This window comes from Stegastes partitus, unplaced genomic scaffold, assembly GCF_000690725.1.
Source record: "Stegastes partitus isolate 25-593 unplaced genomic scaffold, Stegastes_partitus-1.0.2 Scaffold65, whole genome shotgun sequence".
Lineage (NCBI taxonomy): Eukaryota > Metazoa > Chordata > Actinopteri > Pomacentridae > Stegastes > Stegastes partitus.
The window spans coordinates 184,175-205,688 of record NW_007577796.1 but is presented as its reverse complement, the minus strand read 5'-3'; the positions used below and the strand labels follow the sequence as shown (position 1 = coordinate 205,688).

Genomic DNA, 21,514 nt, shown 5'->3' with positions numbered 1-21,514 from the left:
CCTGTCACCTCGGGGTCAGTTGGTTGTGACATCATTGGGCTTGTGTTTCCTGTTGCTGCACATGTGCTGGTCGAGTGCGAGCGATTGAAGCGGCGGCTGAAAGGGTCCCTCCCGGTGCTCACTAGCATTGATTCTTGGCATGGCTTTAATTTAAGACTGAGTTGGTAGATAACGTTTCATTTTGGCCTTTGAGAGAAAGCAAAACAGTTCAGTGGTTGATTTTCTGGTTAGAAGTCAAGCACTACGGCCGTCAGATTTTGGCAAACCATTACGGCTTGGGAAGCAGAAAACCAGATGCTGTGAGACGTTATCTGAAGATTCAAAATATTTGGATCCCAGCAGGGTTTTTAGGTCAGGAAGTCCATTTCAGGTCAAGCAGTTGGACAACATCAAGAAAAGTTGAACATATTGCACACTGTAGTATAGATTGTTTTCATAAGCATCCTCACAACTTTTTGCAGATTAAAGTGCAGTTATACTTTGAAATCAAGAGAGAAGTCCATCTATTAAGCCTAGATGTTGTTTTGTGCTAGATCTGAGTTGGGAGCAGACGCAGTGAGATGAAATGAGAGGAGACAGGGCATGAAAGTCTGGAAGCATTTAGGTAGGTCTACTCCAGACCCATCGAATGACAGGGAACACGGCCTCGCTTTGACACAGGTAGAGAGCGTCTGCTTTCCTTCAACTCTTAAAGCATTGCTAAGTCTTTTTAAGCCTCTAGGAGTCGCCTTCCAAGACTTCTCACATGAGCCTACCAGCTCAGACCTAATGGGGCCTGGTCCTGTGGGGGCCTGTCGACGCTATCAAGGTGATGGATTGAAATGGAGTTTGTGGCAGCTTTTTCCCCTCTTATGGGAGAGGCAGTGATAGATTAGGTGTTCCTAGCTCACTTCCACAAAGAGGGATCTAATAGTTCTTCATTTCAACTCTGGCTGACAGACAAAGCTGCTGATATGTAATGTTTTGCCCTCTCTAGATGTCGATGTACTTTCTTTTTAACTGTGCTCACACACTCTAATGTTTGACTCGGCTTTCCTTTGCTACCTGTCTGGTCTGTTTCTACTTGTGCATCGTCTAAGTTAGCGGGGCCACTGGTCCACAGATGTGAGAAAATTCCAGTGTGTCGAACATTGTCTGATTCACTGTTTGTCTAAATTATTAAAAACACATGGAGGTGTTTGCAAAGAAGTTTGCATTTTTAGTGGGAGCATCAAAAATGTACTTTTTTAGATGCACTTACTAACGATAGCTGCATATCATTCAAATGGTCTGAGGGCAGGTATATATCCTATGCAAATGCAATTAATTCTTTCAGGGGAATTCTTTTGAAAGAAGCGCTGTATGCTACATCACTGACCTCTGCGGGTTTACTTAAACCTTCTCAAAGGGAAATGTTACCACTGCCTCTATCCCTTGTTCTTTACCATGACTTTTCTCTTGGTTTCTCTGGTTTTGGATGGGTTTTCCACTGATGAGGTGTTTTCCTTTGTCAGAACTGGTGCCATCCCGTAGATTTTTCTTGGCAAAGGGTTAACATAGCTACAGGAAAAAAAAAAAAAAACACTGTGGAAGGAAGAGTTTAGGGTGAGAATGTATAAAGAAGATGTTTAAACAATTTTGGTAAACACTGATTGTGATAAAGTGCAGTAACAATTAGATTCTCCTTTTTTTTTTTCTTTTATCGTTTTTTTTCTAAGTAAACACAAGGTCAAGATCTTCCGCTTCGCTGAGCTTTTCCATGCTTCCCTCTCTGCAAGCTGTGGCAGGCTGGTTGCTATGACAGATGAGAAAAACAGCTGTGTAACATTTAGCAGGAAGGCAGAGTTAGACTTGGATACCCTGTGTCAAAGGTCACCGCTTCACGACTGGTCTGCTGTTTGTATTTTTCAAGTTCTGTCTTTAAGGATTTACTTCATTCTGCTGATTCTGACGTGTTTCTTCATTTTGCCCAGTATTTAGTGTAGTGCTCATTTCCTGGATGTTTGACTTTAACACGCTCATGGAAAAAAGTGTCAGAGGAATGTTTAGACGTACGGGAGAACTTGACGGTTTTACTATTTCATTCTTACTTATGATCGTTTGTTGTACCTTTGCTGAGTGGTGCTGACTGAAAAAGGAAACCGTGCTGAAGACACTATGTATGCCCACTCAACCGGTTGTTTATTTAACTCTTTAACGATGACGAACTCTTACTTGGGAATGCAGAATGTGCTGTTTAGTTTTTGCCAATCAGCAGTTCGCTGCTGCTGACAGTCTGTCAAAAACTGTGCAGGCAGAGAGAAGAAATTATTTCCACATCATATGATCAACAGCATCCTGGTATGCATAGGATGGCAAAATCAACTTGTCACATCTGTAATTCATCACTGCAGTCTGTTTTAGTATAAAAAATATTCCCGTATTCTGCATTTTAAAACATTTTAATGTACATTTGTTGAATTGGATTTGTCATATGATTTCCATGAAGTGGTGGATAAAGGTAGCTATAGATCGTGTGAGATGAGCTGGATGTATAAGTGTTACTATTTCACATTGTTCCTGTGTGTGGTTCCAAGTCTGGGTGGGTATTTTGGCCTGATGGATAAAAGATGTATGACTCTTGACATTCCTGTGCCCCATGACGCCGCTCTTACCAGCTGTTCCCATGTTGATAACATGTGTTGTTTTGACTTCTGACTCCGAAACCACCCTGCAAAAACAAGACCACGAGCAGAAAAGCCTGAATGTTCTGTGACACCGTGTCTTTCTCCCTTTTTTTTTTTCTTCATCTGAACTTACTGATACTGATAAAGCAATAACTAAAGACATGGCAATTTTTTTGAAAAGCATTTAGTTTCTAATTATCACAGCCATGCTCATTGCTTGACTTGGTATACAGACAAGTTATGAGCACGGTTTTAGAGCGTTTGTTTGAAGATATTGCACCTCACAACTTTGATGACACGTAGCTCAGAGCATAATCCTACACTCCCCTCCTGCTGTCTACACTTGCAAGTTTGTTCTTGCTCCGGGTCAGCGCTGAGCTCCTTTGAAGGCTCTATGTAACTACAGTTACCATATGCTTGGCATTACCATCCTTTTGCATTGTGAGCGTGCTGCAATGTGATTGGAATTCGACCTTGGCGCTTGCATTTTAGGATGCGGTCCCACTTATAACCACTAAATGAAGGCAATATACAAAATCATACATTGTAATTAAAACTTTGTTTTGAGATGATGGAAAAAGAACATACAGATATCAAACACTACAAACATGTTTATAACTTGTCTGCCATCCTGTATAAATGGATATTATATTGTAATGTTGGCTAAGAATCAAGCTGAAATGAAAGAATAAACCAGCATGTCAAACAACAATGTTGAATACAAATTAGTTGATGCAATATCTAACATTTGGCAAAACTCACATTCCGATTTTAAGAGGATCTTTCAGCTCCAATATAAACCACTAAATGATGGTTTTGTCTGCAAACAAACATTCTTTATGGCCTATTTAGAGTCCTAGCAAAGGTTTTCATGCGCTGCCTGAGGCCATAGTGATCAATGATCAAATAAATGCACATTTTCAAACATTAAAGAGTTGATCTGAGCCAGGTGGTTAGTCGGTTTCGTGGATTTCACTTTTCTCTCTGTGAGGTACTCTACAGTATTAGCGCCTTTGATTTCCACATTGACTGAGTGACACATATTTAAACTACAGTCAAGTTTCTCATGGAAGCCTAACAGCTTCCATGTGTCCTATTGGCTTACCTGTTGTAAGTAAAGCGGTGGGTGGGGTCATCTTGAGGTTGCCGCCTGCCAGTCCTAAACAAAGACATTGATGCACAAAAAGAAGTATCTCATATCAGCCTGATTATTCGGTTAGAATTTATCTGTGAGAAATTCATCTGCATGAAGTTACGCTCTGTTAAATTAATCAATATCAGACATCTGTTTCCAAACTCTCCGGGCTGTTTTGTGGTTTCGTAGCACGCAGAAAAGGCATGAATTAGGTGGGTTTGCTTAGCACTCAATTATGTGATTTGTTCCAGAGCTGTGAAACTCGATCAAATCAAGACGAGCTGCTTTCGAGTCACTGAGCAGAATAATTAAGAGGTGTCCATTTGCTACATGTGCTTTTAAAATATCAATTATGTCTGTAAAACTTTTGTTCTGCATGGAAAAAAAAAGAAAATCACAAAAGCTGTTTAACTTGGCAGATTTTCAACTGCCAAATCTAAAGCGAGTGAGTCATTCCATTTTATAGTAATCCACATTATGCCCTGGATGAACCTCGCCGGATTATACTAGCTTTAAACCACCTAATCATGTGAAATTAATTGCTGGGACAACGTGGGAGGGCAAATCTGTCTCTCCGAGTGTTTCATTTCCCATGTGACTCATTGATTTATGTGTTTTTCTCAAGGAGTTCTCCTTCATGGTAAAGTGACCCTGAGAACTTTTCCATACATTCAAATTGCTCAGCACAATATAACTTGTAGAAATTCGGATAAAAGAATATATTTAATCGACATCAAATGCTATCACAATACAAAGAATGCTTCTGGCACCAACTGTTTCTTCCAAGCGCATGCAGACTTTCTCTATGTAACGAATGCAGGAGTCACTACATTTTAAGTATAAAAAAAAAAACAAGACAGTAAGTTGTCACGTTTCTAGCGATAGGTGTAACAGTCCTACCTGAGTGGGTGCCGGTGAGTGAAGTAACCCAGCTGGATCTCAGTGAAGCAGAGGTCCCTGAGTCCTTGCCCTCCTCCTGCTCTCAGAGGTGAAGCTGTCCTCTGGTCCCACGCACTGTGCCAGCTCTCTGTGCTCTCTGTTACCAGCCCTGATTAACTAATGGCTGACAGATGAGCCTGGCAGGGCAGCGGGAGGAGCACTTCGCCATATAGTGTCTTTTCTCCCACCGTTAAAAATGCAGATACAGTTCAGCTGGGGGAGCACAGCCCGTATGGCTGTGATTTCCTTTCTTCCTCCTCCTTTTTTTTTTTTTTTTTGTTCCTCCTGCTTTTACAGCAGTAAGGAGGGGCTAGCCCACCTCCTCACTCCCCCCCCCAACATGTTTGCCTGCCTCTGCTCTTGTCTGAGGTAGAGGGAGTTCTGTTATCATTTTTGAGTGAGTGTGCAGCGGGTATGTGAATCTGCCCTGCTCAGGACTAGTCACTCAAGCTCCGGCCTCGGCTTTGATGTCCTCCGTCAGCTGAGCCAGCCCTGTGTTTAAAATGCCTCGGTAATTACAACGTGTGCGATGCATGTGTGTGCAGTGTCAACCATTGCCCGCACCATACTTAAGAAGAAAAGGCAGGAGGTGGCTTTGTTTAAAGGCTTCAAATGGATACTTCAAACTTGATCTGCCGACTTTAAAAGAGGGGAAGTGTGTCTTTTAGCTCCTAGAAAGTGGAGAGCAAGCAAAATTCTCATTTGCAAATTCCATAGGTCACCATGGGCACACAGAAAAAAAAGAATCTATTCGGTGTTATGCAATATTCTGAGATCATAATTAGAGGACAATGCAATATTATGTTCATTATCTGGACTGGAAAATATGTTAAGACAAAATGAAACCTCATCTTGTGTATTTGATTCCAGCACCCCATTTTTGGAGTGGCTTTGTATAGGGGCGCTCACTCGTCAAGCAGAAATAGGCACCCTAATTGCTGTCTGGCCTCACGGGGACCGAAGTCCCCAGAATATTTTCATCTACCATCTCAGGCATAGGCCCTTTTTCAGAGCTTTCATCAGGGTGTCTGCTTTTTATTCATTCTGGGTTTTTTTTTTTTCTTCTTCTTCTCTCTTCGTTGTCTAGCTTTTCCTGAAGTATCTCTAGGTTCCTTATTGGTACCAGATGATTGTCTTGCCATGCTTGTGCATCTATGTTTCACTCTGCATCCTTTTTCTTCTTCTTGCCTGGGCCTCCGCCATTCACAGCAGCTCTAGAAGTAATTCTTCTGTTTACTGGTTAAATAGCTGGCTGCTTTCCATCGGCATGCGAGTATTTGACCAAAGGTTTTGGTGAAATCCATTTGGATTGTTTAGTTAAATTTGTTTGCAGTGTGTCCAGTTGGCCGTGTAATGCTACAAGGAAGTTGTTGGTGCACCAGGTGCTCTTCTGCTGAGTACTGTGTATTCTATAGGACTGAAAGAGACAGTTTGTTGTACGGCAGTGTTTATGGTCTGTGGTTATGGTCTAGTTTTTAAAGGGCTGATTTGCTTAAAATAAACAAAAAGACAGGATGGCGAACTGTATATGGATAGGATCTTTGGTTTGTAGATTTTGTTACGTTGAGAAAGTGTCTTTTTACAAATAGTTTCCTGGTTCCATTGGGACACATACAGATTTTTTTATCAACTGTTTACAGTGGAACAGCTTTATATTATACCAAATACCCTTTTTTTTTTTGTTCAATTCAGTTAATGTGATACACAAATTTAAGAAAAGTTAAATGAGGCATTCAGTTATAAAATAGTAGCGCATACCTAAAGTAGTGTCTGATTTCACAATATTTTCACCTCTGCAACTATGAGTTATAAACTGGACTTTGCTAATATGCCCTACTTTTCTCTTGTTCTCCAACCAACACCCATCCCCCCTTCTCTCCTCTTCCCTCACCAGTGTTCAGTGAGCTGTGGGCGAGGGACCAAGCAGCGGGAGATAGCCTGTGTTTATCAGAACCAAACCAAAATAGAAGAGGAACACTGCAGTCATCTGTCTCGGCCGCGGACGCAGAAGGCCTGTCGCGCACGAGGATGTCCCAGTTGGAAAGCCAACAGGTGGAGGGAGGTATGTTTGTTGTGCTCGCCGTCTCCCCCGGCTTAGATAATAGCCTGAGCCTCAGAGGACCCAAACTATCAGTGACCGCAGCTAGCAGCTGAGACGTGAGCACAAACACAGCCGAGAGCTTCCCAGAGGCTGCAGATGTAGGACATGTACACACAGAGCACCTGTCCAATCACCACTCAGTTTATACTTGTTTAAGAGTAATGCGCAATTTCCTCAAGTGTGAACTAAACAACCACGGGCTGGATTTGCAAAAACTGTTTATGTAGTGAACTTTACATGTATATTTCAGGTTTAAAATATTCAGTGGAGATTCTAGAAATCTTTGTGAAGAGTAATCTACAGTTTCATGTACAGCAGGCGCTTCTTTGAAAGCTTGTTGTCGGACCACACACCGACCGCATGCATACATACATAATGAGCTGTCTGAATGAAATGTGATAAACAGGGAGATACAGAGGTGCAGCTGATGCAGCCAAGCTTGGTCTCCCATGCAGATGCAATCACAGACAGTTTTTGTACAAACTGATAAAAGGTGGCTTGGACACTGGCAGGGCAAAGGTTGTTCATGAGTAAGTGTATAGAAAAAATATAGAATTTGCACATTTGTCACATCTCTAACACTACAGCATGTCTTTTGCAATCCTCCTTGGCTGATTTACTACTGGTTGATCAGAATGCAATCAGAAGATCTCTCCACCTTCAGTATATCTAAAGGCTGAAATGTAAAGGTCTACCTCCCTCCTCCTGCCACTCCCCACTCTTCGAGGGTGTCCTCCTCCTCCCCTCTCACTTTCTTCTCTCTCTCCGGTGTCTGGAAGCAATCATCTTCCTCCACATACCTCCAGCAACCATGAAATCCTTAACTAGAGCATAAAGACATGTTTTATATCTTAATATCCGTGCATGTGACAACTTTGAAACCTCAGCACCCAATGCTTGAGTTATTCCACAGCTACCCAGTCTTCTCAGTCACCTTTGACTTGGGGTGTAATGCGCAACATGTTAGAGGAGCTGGAGAGGTGGGGCCTTCCCATTGAGATTTTTTACTGGTTTCCAAGGACACAGAATCATTCTCCTCTTACTATTTGTAATGCTGCACCCACATATGTTCAGTATAAAATCTTAAATTGCAGTTTCAAGGTTGCTTCTTCCACATTACAATATGCCTACAATTAAATTTTATTTGTAGAGCATTGAAAATTCATTTTAAAGACCCCCTTCAATGTTTTTTTTTTTTATTATTATTACCCTGTTTAAGTGTGCATATGGTGTTTTGTATATGCTAGAAGACATATCATGAGCGAAATCAGCAGCCAAGTCCAAGTCCTGTCTTCTGCAGTGTAGAAATGAAACGTCTTCAAAACAGAGATTCAGATAGCTGCTATTTTAACCCCAACCAGCCTGAGAAACAGTCCTGTCAGCTTGCAGGGTCATTCTTTCTGTATCAAATGTGTGGCTGAATCACTCCAGTATTACACCTTGCATTGTGTAGTGTAGAGTAGCTTAATAGTGTTTGAGCTTAGATGTAGATGATCTGGTGTTCTGAGCTGCACCGAGGTGTAAGAACCAAGAGAAGAAAAAGGCATGGGCTTTATATATCTGCAAATTCTAAAGGATGCAACAGTGTAGAGTTACAGCTAAGCCTTTTAAGGCAGGAAAGTATTACTTTCATGAAAAAAAAAAACTCATAAATATGTAATTTTGATACTGAGAAATGAATTTTTAAAGATTTATTCAATGACCATTGGGGAATTTTGAAATACCACATAAAAAAAAATCAAAAAACAATCAATTCATTTTAAGTGCTGTTCGTTGCACAAAATGAATTTCCATTTACCTTCACTGTACTATAAAACTAAAAATCTTCTGTAAGGCATGATGTAACCAAAGATGAGTAGAAAACATATTTTGTAATCTGGTTAAACTGATCCTTTAAAGCAGGAGCTGCTGACGTAAAACTATTATAAAATCATGAAATAGTCTCCTCATTTTTTATGTATAGTTTTACGCTAAACTCACTAGATCTGACAGAACAACTACACGTCTTACAGAATCAGGTTTCTACAACCAAGAAGGACATTATATGATTTGAAGGTCAGATTTCTCACAGTGCTTTTTGTTCTCTTTCCAAACTCAAGAACTTGACCCTTCACATCCAACCACACACTCTGCAATGATAACTTGCAATTGCAGCATAAGGAAGTTTCCGGAAAGTTGATCCTTGCTGTATAATTTACAGATTTTCTGACTGTGTGAATTAGATGAGGCCTGGCACTGTTGTGTGAGGTTTAGAGTCGGGTTTACAGAGAAATCAGCCTGATCAGCTCAAGCCTTCCAGAGTACTTCCTCTGTATGCAGGTATGCCTCTCAAAGCACATCAAAGAGATGTCTGAGATAGACCTTTGTGTGATCTCAGATATACAGCTCACAAAGAAGCATCAAACTAGCTTTGGCTTCATTAAGTGCATTGAACAGAAGCATTAAAGCAGCAGATCTGGATGTGGCAGACCAAACAAAAAAATTGAAATATTGTTGATTAAATTGTTGAAAGACAAATTAACACAATTTTCCTCTTAAAAATGACAACTTGAGTAGATAATAATGTGCACCAGTAGTCAGTATATGTTATATGACGTGGTTAGGAACTTATGTGGGTTAATGTTCAAAAATAAGACAGATTTTGCAGCTTAATAACCAATAATAAGTGTTTTAGTTGTGTATGTTATAATAAGGATCTATGAGAAAGATGACTTGCTTATGGTCATTTTCATTCTCTGACTTACATTTCTGATGATAATATTAAAAGAAACCAAATAACGAGCAACTTGGAAAATGTAGGAGAATTGACTGTGCCCTTATCCTGAAGTTTTCTGCTGTTGATCAAAAGCCATATAGCATGACTTTAATCAGGTATCCCAGCAATTTAGAAAAGGGTAATCTCCACTGTAGAAAAGTGAGGCCAACACAGCAGTGTAAAATAACGGCAGTTCCTTGAATGGCCACTTGAGACTGGCACCAAAAGTGAGCATCCTCCCATAGACCTCCATGATGAAATACCCAGCTTTACAGCAGAAAGAATCGTGTTTAGAGCCTGGTATGAAAAACTGTTTGAGTCTGTATGGCTGATTTCCCCATTCATGACAACTGTATGGAGGGTGAATTTGTATATAACTCGTCCATTTAAATTGTATAAAGGCTTAAGTTTATGTATAAATAAGTTGTACCATTAGAATGACAGGTTGGTATTGTCACAAGACAGTCCATGGCCCATAAACATTTACATGGCCCACCACAGCTACACTCATGAAAAATTTGGGGGGAACTTCTGGATTAGACAGGAGTTAGGTTGAGACAGGCTCTGCCAAGACACCAAGACAGTAGTGATGGCTGGAGCCGCCACACCGAGCTTTATAACTGTTCTTTAGGAAACTTGCAGGTAATGTTAGAGAGGGTTTACTCATCAATAAAAATGAGTCAAGCTTCAAAAACAGTGGAGCCCACTTTTCCCCAAAATGCAACTTAATGCTGCATTTACATGCCCACTTGTTTTAAACCTTGTACCACAGGCTTTTTGTTAACAATGTGAAGTCTGCAAGCCCAAACCGGTGTAACACCAATGACATAATCAGGGTAAATCCCTTTGGATAGCTTCCTCCAGATGTTCTCACAGGCTGAGTAGACCTTCTCCTGTGACAGAACTGAATTGAGGTTGGGATGCCAGGAAAATAAATTCTGTACTTGTTGTAAAATATGACAAACAGATAAACAAGCACGCCATAACCAGACGTTTTCATTTACTACCTTTTTTTTCTCAGCCTGATGTGTGTTCTGTTTGCATTTTAACAGTGTTCTGTCACCTGTGGAGTCGGGGTTCAGAACCGAGACGTTTACTGCAGATTGAAAGCCACCGGACGAATCAGCGAAGATCTATGTGATGCTCACTCACGTCCTCCCATTGTTCGGCCATGCCAAACTGCAGAATGTACACATTACACTTGGGTTACTGGTGACTGGGAAGAAGTAAGTAGACATTCTCTTTTATTCTCTTTCTTCCTATCTATGACTCCCCATTTCCTTTGCTCAGTCTCCCAGTGTGAAACAGATGTACAGATGTTTAACCGCCTTATTAAGGTTTTTATTGGCTGAGATCTCCGCTTTCCCTCTCTCCATCTGCACCATTAAAGGACGACCTGCAGGTACCCTTGATCTCTTGCGTCAGTCGTGAGGGCTTTGGCGATAACCATCAGTCAGTGCATCATACGATATCAAACCTCAAAGTGCTGATGGCCATCATTCCTTTTGTCCTGCTGAATGTCGGCACTCTGTGTCACGCTAGCAGACTGTTTTCCTCCTGCCTCATCTTTCTTTAATGTCGTGTGCTTTGTCCTCAAAAGCCAGGCATAAAAGAGGGGCACCATGTAGGGACATAGCACTGTGTCCTCCTGCTGGAATGTTTGCAGTATTCAGATTCCTGTCTGTGTTGCCTCGAGAACTTACAGCCTCCTTTCTTGCACAGTTTGGCCCTGAAATCTTGTCTGTTCTCCTGAAGTATAAAGAAACCATCGTAAAATCCATACTCAGCAGACTTTTACATGAATTTCCTTGAAATATGTTGACTTTTAAACACTCCAATAAACCATGACTGAGGGAAACCATCTTAACTTTTTTTGTTTTATGGTGACATTGTCAACCAGTTTGACATTGTCGTACAACACTCTATTTGTGTAAATCTTTGCATGATAAAAAATGTGAATTTGTCGGCATCTGGAGAACTAAAGGGACATGCAGGAATCTGAGAAGTTAGTGATGTCGTTGCTGAAAGTACAACACTGCCCCCCCTCTGCAAGCTCCTCTCCACCCTTGCTGACCTCTCCCTCTGTTGGATTTTCCTTTTAGTGCAACGCAACATGTGGAGAAGGCATGAGAAGCAGGAAGGTGGGGTGCATGGGCCCAGGGATGACACCCGCCCAGGACGATTACTGTGAGCCATCGTCCCAGCCTTCAGCACTGCAGCCCTGCAAACAGGCTCCCTGTCACTACATGTGGATAACAGGGGAATGGTCACAGGTGGGAATAAAAAGAAGAAATAAGGATTGTTTGCCTGCAAATACAACAGCCATGACTACTGGTTTTAATCATGTAGTCTGTTAAATGTTAAGTGCTCATCCCAAGTTCTCAGAGATGAAGGTGACGGTTTATTTTATCCAACAAACAGTTCAAAAATATTCCATTTTAAATTACATAATAAAAGTTTGAGAAGCTGGGACCTGCTTTTTTTCACATAAACATCTGCTTACAATCTTATGAGCCGCTACTGCATATGTGAAAAAAGTTGTATAAAAGAAGTGACATCAGATAAAGCAACAGTTCAAGGTCTAGACTACCTGTTGACAGTTTGACAGCTAGGTTTGTGGAGTTAGGAAGAAGAAAGTCCATCCATCCATTATCTATACATCGCTTAATCCTTATTAGGGTCACATGCAAACTCCACGCAGAAAGATCCCGGTATAACCCCCCCCCCCGGCGCGAACCGGCGACCGTCTTGCTGCGAGGCAACAGTGCTAACCAACTGCGCTACCTTGCAGCCCTAGAAAGAATAAAGTTTACCAGAAATTTTAACTTCTTCCACATGCCTGAGGCCACAGGTCTGAGGCTACATCAGTCATTACTTAATGTAACTTTGAGAAGGAAGAAGAATGTATAGATTTTTTTAAAAAGACTATCCCTGGCTCTTCAGCAATAGTTTGGATTATTTTTCAACTGTCTATCCTGAGTTTGGTAATGTTAGATGACCGTATAGCTGAATCAGTGGTTTAAGGGTTACTTTAAGGGGTGAAAATTTTTAGGATAATTACAATATTTATTAACACTGGATTAACTGAAAGGCACTAGACTCAAACTTTTGATTTAGTAAAACATCAAAACTTTTGATATTCACTACCTGTTTAATAATGAACTCTACACAATAATTGTCTCATAACCACTAAAATCTGCATTTTAGTAAAAAGATGATTAATAACAGGAAGAAAGTATTTATATGAGTAAGATTAGATATTCTCATTATAAGCACTACCAAGGCCCAGATAAAGAACTCCACTTCTGTATTTGATATTAAAAATGCTCTGTGACAACACTTTGTCATGCCAGTGTTTTTGACTGTCACTGTGTGCACGTCTGTGTGTGGCTTAGTGCTCTGCCAGCTGCGGTGTTGGCTACCAGCAGCGAATCGTCTCCTGCTCCATGATGCCCTCTTCTCACGTTCAGCGCTCATATGCTCAGCCCTCCTTTGCCAGCACCAACTGCCCTGAGCCCCACCCTCCTGGCACCCGGCCGTGCCTCCTCACAGATTGCCCGTACACGACCTACTGGAAAGTTGGCCCGTGGAGCAAGGTGAGTTAGAAATCACTTGTTAGGCAGCAAGAAATCCTCTCCAGCTAATCGCCATTTTCACAAAACATTTGGATGACATTTTAGAGCTCTGCTTCTAAATCTCATTTGCAGATTTACATCGGAGCTTGTTTGTCTTTTTTTATATGATTGATTTCTGTGTGTGTGTGTGTTTGCTGCAGTGCTCGCAGACCTGTGGGGCAGGAGTGATGGAGCGCAGAGTGGAGTGTGTGACCTCCAAAGGTCAAACTTCCAAACATTGCCGTCCGTCAGAGAGACCTGAGTCTCAAGCTGCATGTCAAGACAGAGAATGTGAGTCACTGCTCTGCTCTTCTCAAAGGTTTTGTTTGGCTTCTAAGTACATAACTCAGAAATCTACAATCTTGTCCAACTTTTCTGATCCCTGTAGCGTTTCCTGCCAACGTGGAATGTGTGGAGTAATAGCCTTAAATTGACTGTGCTGTATATGGAAGCCAAAGCCGTATCTGATTGTGTTTACAGACATGCAACTTTTTGCTTTGTTTTAACACATTAAGCAGAACAGTTAAAGCCTCTTGGCGTGATTACTTAGTGGAACAATAAATAGATAGTCAGCGCTTTTCTGCAAAGTGCGATATGGACAGTCTGGCAGAGCGCCTCGGGGATCTGTGCTGTGATTGAGGCAGCCTTCGTTGTAAACCTGCAGTTCTTTAAAACGGCAGTTTGCAGGTTTACTCCCCCACATTTCAAATGTTTCAGCGCTGGCACACTGAGCTCATCATTCTCAACTTGGCTTCTGCCAAGTCAGGCACTGGCGAAATTAAAATGATATGCTCGGGTGACAGCCAGTTCTGTGGTCAAGTATTTATTTTAATCAGCTAATCAGCATGATATGAGCTCTACAGCACTACAGAGGAGGGAAACAGCAACTCTGCTGAAGAAGAAAAGAGCAGGTTACAGGCCGTTTTTTTTTACGTAGACGTGTTTAGTTTATTAGCCGTTGGAATCTTTCTGGCATTTGTTTAAGAGAAATGTATCCACCAACTTTCCAAGTAGAATTGCTGAACATCACATCTTTCAAAAGTGGTTGACCTCAATGTTGAGGAATTATATCCTGCTACATTGCTATTGCACTAAAATCTCTCATTCCTCCTGTCATATTCCTCCTCCTAGGCCAGTTGTTCACCTCCTGCCGAGAAGTCCAGATGAGGCAGGGTGTGAGGATAGATGGGGAATATTATCTCAAAGTCAAGTCCAGGATCTTACAGGTGTGTGTGTACTGTCAGGATTAGTCCTGCACAAATTATGACTCATTCAGCAACATCCCTACAGGATCTTATCTCTTGTCTCAATGTGTTTGGCCTCAGATTTACTGTGCTGAGATGCAGACTGATTTCCCAAAGGAGTATGTGACCTTGCGCAGCGGTCAGACAGACAACTACTCGGAGGTGTACGGCCACAGGTGTGTGTGACTATCGGAGCTGTGATTCACTGTAGCTGTGTATGGGATTACGTAATGTGTAAATTTGAGTTGCACTCGGTATGTAAAAGCATGTTTTTAATAGGAGGGCTTTGTCTAAAATAAATCTGACACATGGTCCTCCTTAACACACAGGTTGCTGAACCCCTTTGAATGCCCGTATAACGGCAGCCGGAGGCAAGATTGCAACTGTAGGAACGACTACTCAGCAGCAGGATACACGCTCTTCCACAAAGTTCGTCTGGACCTGAGCTCCCTGAGGATCATGAGTGCGTAATTACTGTGTGATTGTTTTACTTTATCTACTGTCAGGAGACCACACACCGGTGTTGTTTTAACCCTCACACGCCTCGTCCCGTAGTGTTAATAACACCTCGTCCCAAAGCCAGTGCTGTCCACATGCAGTAAGCGCTGCTTCTCCCTCACACTCTCTCCTCTGAAATCAAAATAATGACCTTTCAGCACTCTGCGTTCACATCACTAGGGGAGGACTTGAAAGCCAGGCCTGTCAGTCCAAACATGTGAGCAGGAGAATAAAGGAATGCATGCATGCAGACACAGACGTGTACTTACACAGACAGCGCAGACAGACAACGTGTGAGCAAACACACATCCGTGCATCCAGTTGCATCAGCATCAAACACTTACTCATACCTGCGTGCAAGCAAACACACATTCTCAGTGCATACACACACATCTTCAGGCCGTATTCCTGTGCTCATTATTACAGCCAGCTCCACCTGCACTGTTGTGTCCAAGTATGCCTTTGATGAGAGAATGAGGATTTAGTGTTCGCTGTGTGTTGGATTAGTACCTTCGCCGTCATCCTCCCATCCCCTTCGTCACATCTGGGTTCCGACAGCACGTGTTCCCGCCCTCCCCATGGACGGCACTCAGTTGGCTTTCAGGTGGCTTGAAGAGAGCTGGGGGGGGGTGGGGGATAATGAGTTCAAGATGAAGGAAAGATTATGAAGAGGCGCTAATTCGGTATGCCTTGCACATCTTGTAAACTTTAGCGACGTACAGGCGATACGAGGGGAGGGCAGGAACAGGCACTGGTCACGGTTAACATGTGCGGTAATGCAGGATGAATGGAAAATGACAAATCAGAATGAAAGACTCAAGGGAACAGGGTTCAGACTGATTGGGTTCAAGATGTAAGACCAAGGTTTGAGTTACAATGGGATTTTTCTTACAGAACTGATATACTGTGAGCAAGGCTGAGTTCTGATAATCTGCTTGGATATGGTTACCTGTCAGTAAAATACCTCGATTCATAGGTGTAATAAATCTCTTATTGCAACTCATAAAACATTCAGGTCCGCAATAATGCTAGTGTAGCATTTGAACACTAAACTTAAATAGACTAATCAAAGGATTTAACCCTGTGTAGCCCAGAAAATGCTTTTGGGTTTGAAAGGCACATGATTTTTTTTTTATTATTTTGTTGTGTTTTTTAAAGTCACCAAACTCACACATTTTTTCAGAGCCAGGATATGTGAAATCAGAAAGAATTATCAGATTTTCAGCTTTCCAACAACCCCTGGACTGCTTGTCTGTGACATAACCTTTTATCAGGAAACCTAGCCAAAATCATGATCAGTACCCCTACACATCTCTTTTTTTTTTAAAATGCCAAAATGTAATGGTTTGCTTTAACCAGATTCTCTAAAAACCAATAAATTCTACCATCCTGAAGTCATTAGTGACTTAACTGCAATCAACAATCACTTGGCAAAATTCTGGGACATTTCAGTATATCTGAAGAAGAGAGTCAGTTTATTCCAATATTGGTAACACCTGTGGGCAGATGATGCACATGCTAATTACATGTTTTTAAAATTGATGTAAAATAAACAAAATTAAACTTACTTTAAACTTACTGGAGTTCAGATGATTAACGCCAACTTCACTGTAGGTGCCTTTTAGTGGAAAATACTCTCAGAAACAACCTGGCAAAGTGACAATAAATGACATCAACCCTGCAATAAAATCACATAAACTATAGTTGTTGATTTTCTGCCGCTATCTGTGTGGTTACTTTCCTTTGAGCAGACGTTTTCAATCTGTGTTTACTCCTGCTGTTGCACATTTTGACTGTTGATTTGTGTCTTTGCTGTTTATCAGTCACAGACCTCCAGTTTTCCCAGACTCCTCTTGGTCGACCTGTGCCCTTTGCCACTGCGGGAGATTGCTATAGCGCAGCCAAGTGTCCACAGGTTGGTGAAATATTGTCTCATCTTTTATGTGTCATATGTTTCTGCAAATATGGATATGCTCAGCCATTTTGCTTAAACTAACTTTTTCCGAAATAACTCAGTCTGATGTGTGTCTTCAGGGTCAGTTCAGCATTAATCTGATTGGCACTGGCCTCAAAGTGGCTCAGGCCACCAAATGGACGTCTCAGGGCAACTATGTTTCTGTCAAAGTCCACAGATCTGAGGTGAGAAGGTTCAAGTAAATTTATTTTACGGTTTCCTTCAGTATGACTGACACTGTGTGGCTCTTACATAATAAATTCTGCTGTTTTCATTTTACTGGGATGTAACTGTTGGGTCTTGGAATGAGTTTGTAGTTCTAAAATGCCATCTGAATTGCTATGTTGTACTTCTGTCTGATTCACTGAGCAGGAATCCCCACTGACATTTATCAAGCTTTCATTCTCTGCACAAAAAGCTGCCCTTTGCCCACTTTTTCCTCTCATTTGTTCCCGTAGGATGGAACAAGAATCTACGGTCGCTGTGGTGGCTTTTGTGGGAAGTGCATTCCCCAGGCTCACAGCGGCCTACTCCTTCAAGTCCACTGAGGGCCATGCAGAGACCAAACTCCTAAATATATCCTGAAGACGGGAGCCAAGGAACATGCAAAAGGAAGTGATTTGCTGGATCCTGTTGTCAATCTGTGAGTGTGGTGGAGGAGCTTTTAACAAATTATCATCCTACAGTCACATCCCCAGTTCCCAAATGGCAGCTAAAGCAGACGAGACACTATATACAGGGCAACACTTCACGACCGCCAGCAGGTCCTTCATCCAAACTGCTAACTCTGACAAGGAGCCAGCTACATTCGCTTGCCAGGTGTTTTGCAGTGGCTATCAAGCACATCTGCGCTTTGGAATCTGAAATGCTTTTTGTTTTTTTCCCTGAAACTGTGCATTTTTTGCATCATAACAAGGCATGCAGAACTCACTGGGAAAGCAGATAGACAAAGAGTAGGAACACAGAGTTTTCCTCTCTCTTAGTCTCATCTAAAATAAAATTAAAAAAGCATATTCTTATGGCAACCTGTGAATTATATTCTGTGTGGCAAAAACAAAGTCAGAATTTAGCTGCCACTGATCCAGCTAACTTGCAATCACTGATCCAGCTAAACTTGCAGAGGAAATATAAAGCACGTATGTACAATAGATCTACTGTGATAAGGAAATGTTAGACACAGACACTGGAATGGTACATAGATAGTTGTTTTACAGTGTGACTTATTAAAAAAAAACACTGAGCTTACTGGCTGCTTTGAACATATATGAGAGTGTTCTCATCTGAATCTCAGCGCGAAAGTAAATGTATTACTCAAAACGTCCAACAGTTTGCTTGCACCGTGAGACTTTGAAAAAGAAGTCAGCAAGTAACTAAGTTCAGATCCTTCTGACGTGCCTCATGTCAGAGGTTAAACTTTAGGAGAACATTAGGAACCTTTAGAACAACCACTGATAATTTTTTATGTTCATTGTTGTGTATTTCTAGAGTCTGTCTGCTGTCACCTGATGTCAGGTATTTAACAGAACTACTGAAACCCCCATAGACAGTCCACTGACAGACACTGACTTCAGAATAAACACTAGCTCTGTAAGGAAATAGCTGCAGTGCAAGGTTGTTTTTTTTGTTGTTCTTTTTTTGTTTTGTTTTGTTTTTTTTAGATTTTTACTAGTATTATTCTTTATTGACACCACTCAAGTTCTCATCTGTTACGCCACGACACAGTATCGGGTGTGATGTTTCACCTTACACCCTCCATTGGGCCTACTGTAGGTGCCAGCAACCCCTACCTCTCACAAACATCCATACTCTATTGAGATGTGTGTGGATATATATTTATGTTCGACCATATTTATTCTGTACTGATGTGTAGATATCTTCTGTTTTTAAGGCACAATGACTACAACCAACGGAGAAGCCATTGTCTGACATGTTTTGTCCGTTGCCTGCTTTGCTAAAATAGGTATTAGCCAACTATTTGTAGTTTATAACCACTAACCTTAAATAAGGATCTTTTGAATGGTGCTTTTGAACTTCTGGAATTACCTCTAATCTTGAGAAGGAAAAACACTGGCTTTAGGAATAACCCTTGCTGTGGCAGAGCTTTGATTCTTTCTAACTGACCTAGTTTGGCTTAGGAGTCTCTTCTGCAGATGTACAGTCTGCCTATAAAACAAATCACTGTCCTCTTATTAACGCTGAAAAGTCTAGATGCAAACACACCGGATTTATCCGATTAACCACTGTAAAATAAACCACCAAACAAAATCTCCTTGAGCAGGCCTTTACTCATTATAAATGATTTTCTCTGTGACCGCTACAAATATCGAGCAACCTAACAAGCTGGTACGCTAATGTTAAGCTTTAACCAAAGTTAGGGGATAGATGCAGATTTTTAGTTCTTCTCAGACAATGCAGCTTCTTTTGATTTAAAGAATGGCTGAAAAATAATAACAGTCGACGAGCAGCTAGGAAACCTTTGGCTATCGTTCGTTTTTATGATGGTCAATTGTGCTATGAGGTCTGTATCAGAAATTTAAAGAATACTTGATGCACTATGTGCCATCAGTTTTGTAGAAATGTAATCCTGTTTGTTTTTGGGTTTTTTTGTAATAACCGTTTGTGTAACTTATGATATATGTGTATTTTTAATATCCATACTTGAATTGTAAACAGTGTGCTAAATATTGAATGGGCATTGGTACTGAACAGAGAAACAGTGTGCTTGTTTGCCATGCTTTACCCAAAGATGTTTTTAAGAATCATATGTACCTACAGTATGTGTGTAGCCTGTATAAAAGAAATGAATGATTCCGGTGCTAATCGTACAACTACTGTTTGTCCTGCTCTATACTAATGATGTTAAAAGACAAGTACGAATAAAACATGCTTTTCAGCAGACTTGTTGATAAACCAGCTGATTTCTATTTGTTTTATTTTCACAGCACATTTTATATTTTTATGACACTTTCTGCATTAAAACTAGGGCAGATAAATCTCCTAAAACATTGTTTTTAGGACATAAAACTAAACAGCTTGGAATTAAAATTCAAATACAGCTATTTAACACAAAGGTTCAGTTACATGGTGAACTAGAATGGATGCTGTGCAGTTCTATGTCTCCTCCAGCCAGTAAACCTGCAGTTTGAATCCATTTCAGTTTTTGGATGTCGTCACTTCATAACATTGTCCTATTAGGCATTTGTGTGAATTTTTTTCAGAATTATTGTTTAACTTTGCCATTGTAAAACTTTTTTTTGAGGTCACTGGAGGGCTGGGCATCCTTTGTGTTCTAACAGTTGTGAATTCCCATTTCTCTAGGGGCAGATGTTTAGGACTACTGCAACAGTAAAATCCTGCTTTTACATGAAAGCATAAGTTGTAATAATTTTTATATAGTCTATGATACTATAGCAGTCACAGGAGACATTTCTCTGCATTGAGCACTTTTACTTTACATATTGTAATATATAGTCACTATGTTTCTCTGTGAAGTCAGCACAGACTTGAAATGTAGACTGGTGTGCGAAGTGATTCTCTCCTGGGTTGTGTAGTACAGTACCAGCATGTTGCTGCAGTCACAGAAAAGTGTTGCTGTAAGGGCAATAAAGCGTGCCTTGACAAGCATAATAGCTGCTCAAAGACTGGGTGTTGTGTTGGGTGATTGTGAGTGTTATAAGTCAACCACACGATTCGTGTTAATCAAGCAACTTAGCAACGGCTGAGTAGGTTAACTGAGCATAATGCTAGACTCACAATTTGATAAGACAGATGCATTAGGACACAGAGAGGCACTGAGGCACTCGTATGACTCATGGTGCAGATGGTTAGTGGGAGACCTCCAGCAAGTTTTTGCAGTGCATTCTTTATAACCTAGTGTGAGGGAGAAATTGGTTTTGGAACCAGTATGTACATAATGATTCTATTGCATCAGAACTTTGGAACCAGTCTAGGTTGAAACCTGTTCCTGATGTAAAACTCTAAGTTACAATGACCTTGAGCTTTGACCACCAAGGTCTGAGTCTGAGTTTAAATTAACATTTCTACTAAATATGAAGAGATTTCCTCAAGGTAGTAAAGAGATTTTGAGAGACAAACAATTCAAAAACAACTCCTGTAGCCATGTGTGGGGTGTTGGCAGCTCAGCGGTTAAAGCTACCGATCAGAAGGTCGAGGGTTCAAGCCCTAGAACTGCCAAGTGGCCTCTGTTGGGCCCTTAAGCAAGGCCCTTAACCCTCTCTGCTCCAGGGACTCTGTAGTGTGGCTGACCCTGTGTGCTCTGACCTCAGCTTCCCAATAAGTTGGGCTTTCCGAAAATCGCGCATTGTGTTGTGTATTGACAACAAAGTGGAATTCTACTGGAACGCACGAATGGGATGTCACAGAATCATACTGTTTATAAGTATTTTAGTTACTTTACGACTCTAACTTCAAACTTCCAATTGAAATGAATGGAGGAAGACTTAAATATTACACAAAAATTTTAAAAAGGGGGTTAAAAAGATTTCTTTTAAAGTAAAAACTGAAGTCTTCCTTATCACCTTAGCAGAGTTTGTCTCCACCACTTGGTTCATAAAGAAGGTCACCGGGTCAGCGCTTGCTTATGTTTGCCAGATTGTGGCTCCATGTGGA

At 41.1% G+C, this 21,514-nt stretch overlaps 1 protein-coding gene and 1 long non-coding RNA gene across 2 annotated transcripts in view; one reads left to right on the top strand and one right to left on the bottom strand.

Annotated features, from left to right (window-relative positions):
* LOC103353233 (A disintegrin and metalloproteinase with thrombospondin motifs 20) overlaps positions 1–18,658 on the top strand; it is an 82,987-nt gene extending 64,329 nt beyond the window's left edge. Inside the window, exons 29-39 of the mRNA XM_008276104.1 lie at positions 6,614–6,781; positions 10,628–10,801; positions 11,678–11,848; positions 12,971–13,171; positions 13,351–13,480; positions 14,321–14,415; positions 14,515–14,609; positions 14,763–14,896; positions 16,755–16,846; positions 16,966–17,070; positions 17,344–18,658. Of these exons, the coding sequence (XP_008274326.1) occupies positions 6,614–6,781; positions 10,628–10,801; positions 11,678–11,848; positions 12,971–13,171; positions 13,351–13,480; positions 14,321–14,415; positions 14,515–14,609; positions 14,763–14,896; positions 16,755–16,846; positions 16,966–17,070; positions 17,344–17,433 (1,455 nt within the window). The 3' untranslated portion in view covers positions 17,434–18,658. The remainder of the gene's footprint in view (positions 1–6,613; positions 6,782–10,627; positions 10,802–11,677; positions 11,849–12,970; positions 13,172–13,350; positions 13,481–14,320; positions 14,416–14,514; positions 14,610–14,762; positions 14,897–16,754; positions 16,847–16,965; positions 17,071–17,343) is intronic.
* On the bottom strand, positions 1,596–4,906 carry LOC103353232 (uncharacterized). The gene is made up of 3 exons (XR_519994.1): positions 4,681–4,906; positions 3,751–3,804; positions 1,596–2,689 (listed from the first exon to the last, which is right to left on the bottom strand). It is a non-coding gene; the product is annotated as an uncharacterized LOC103353232 (long non-coding RNA).
* Positions 18,659–21,514: the final 2,856 nt, after the last annotated feature.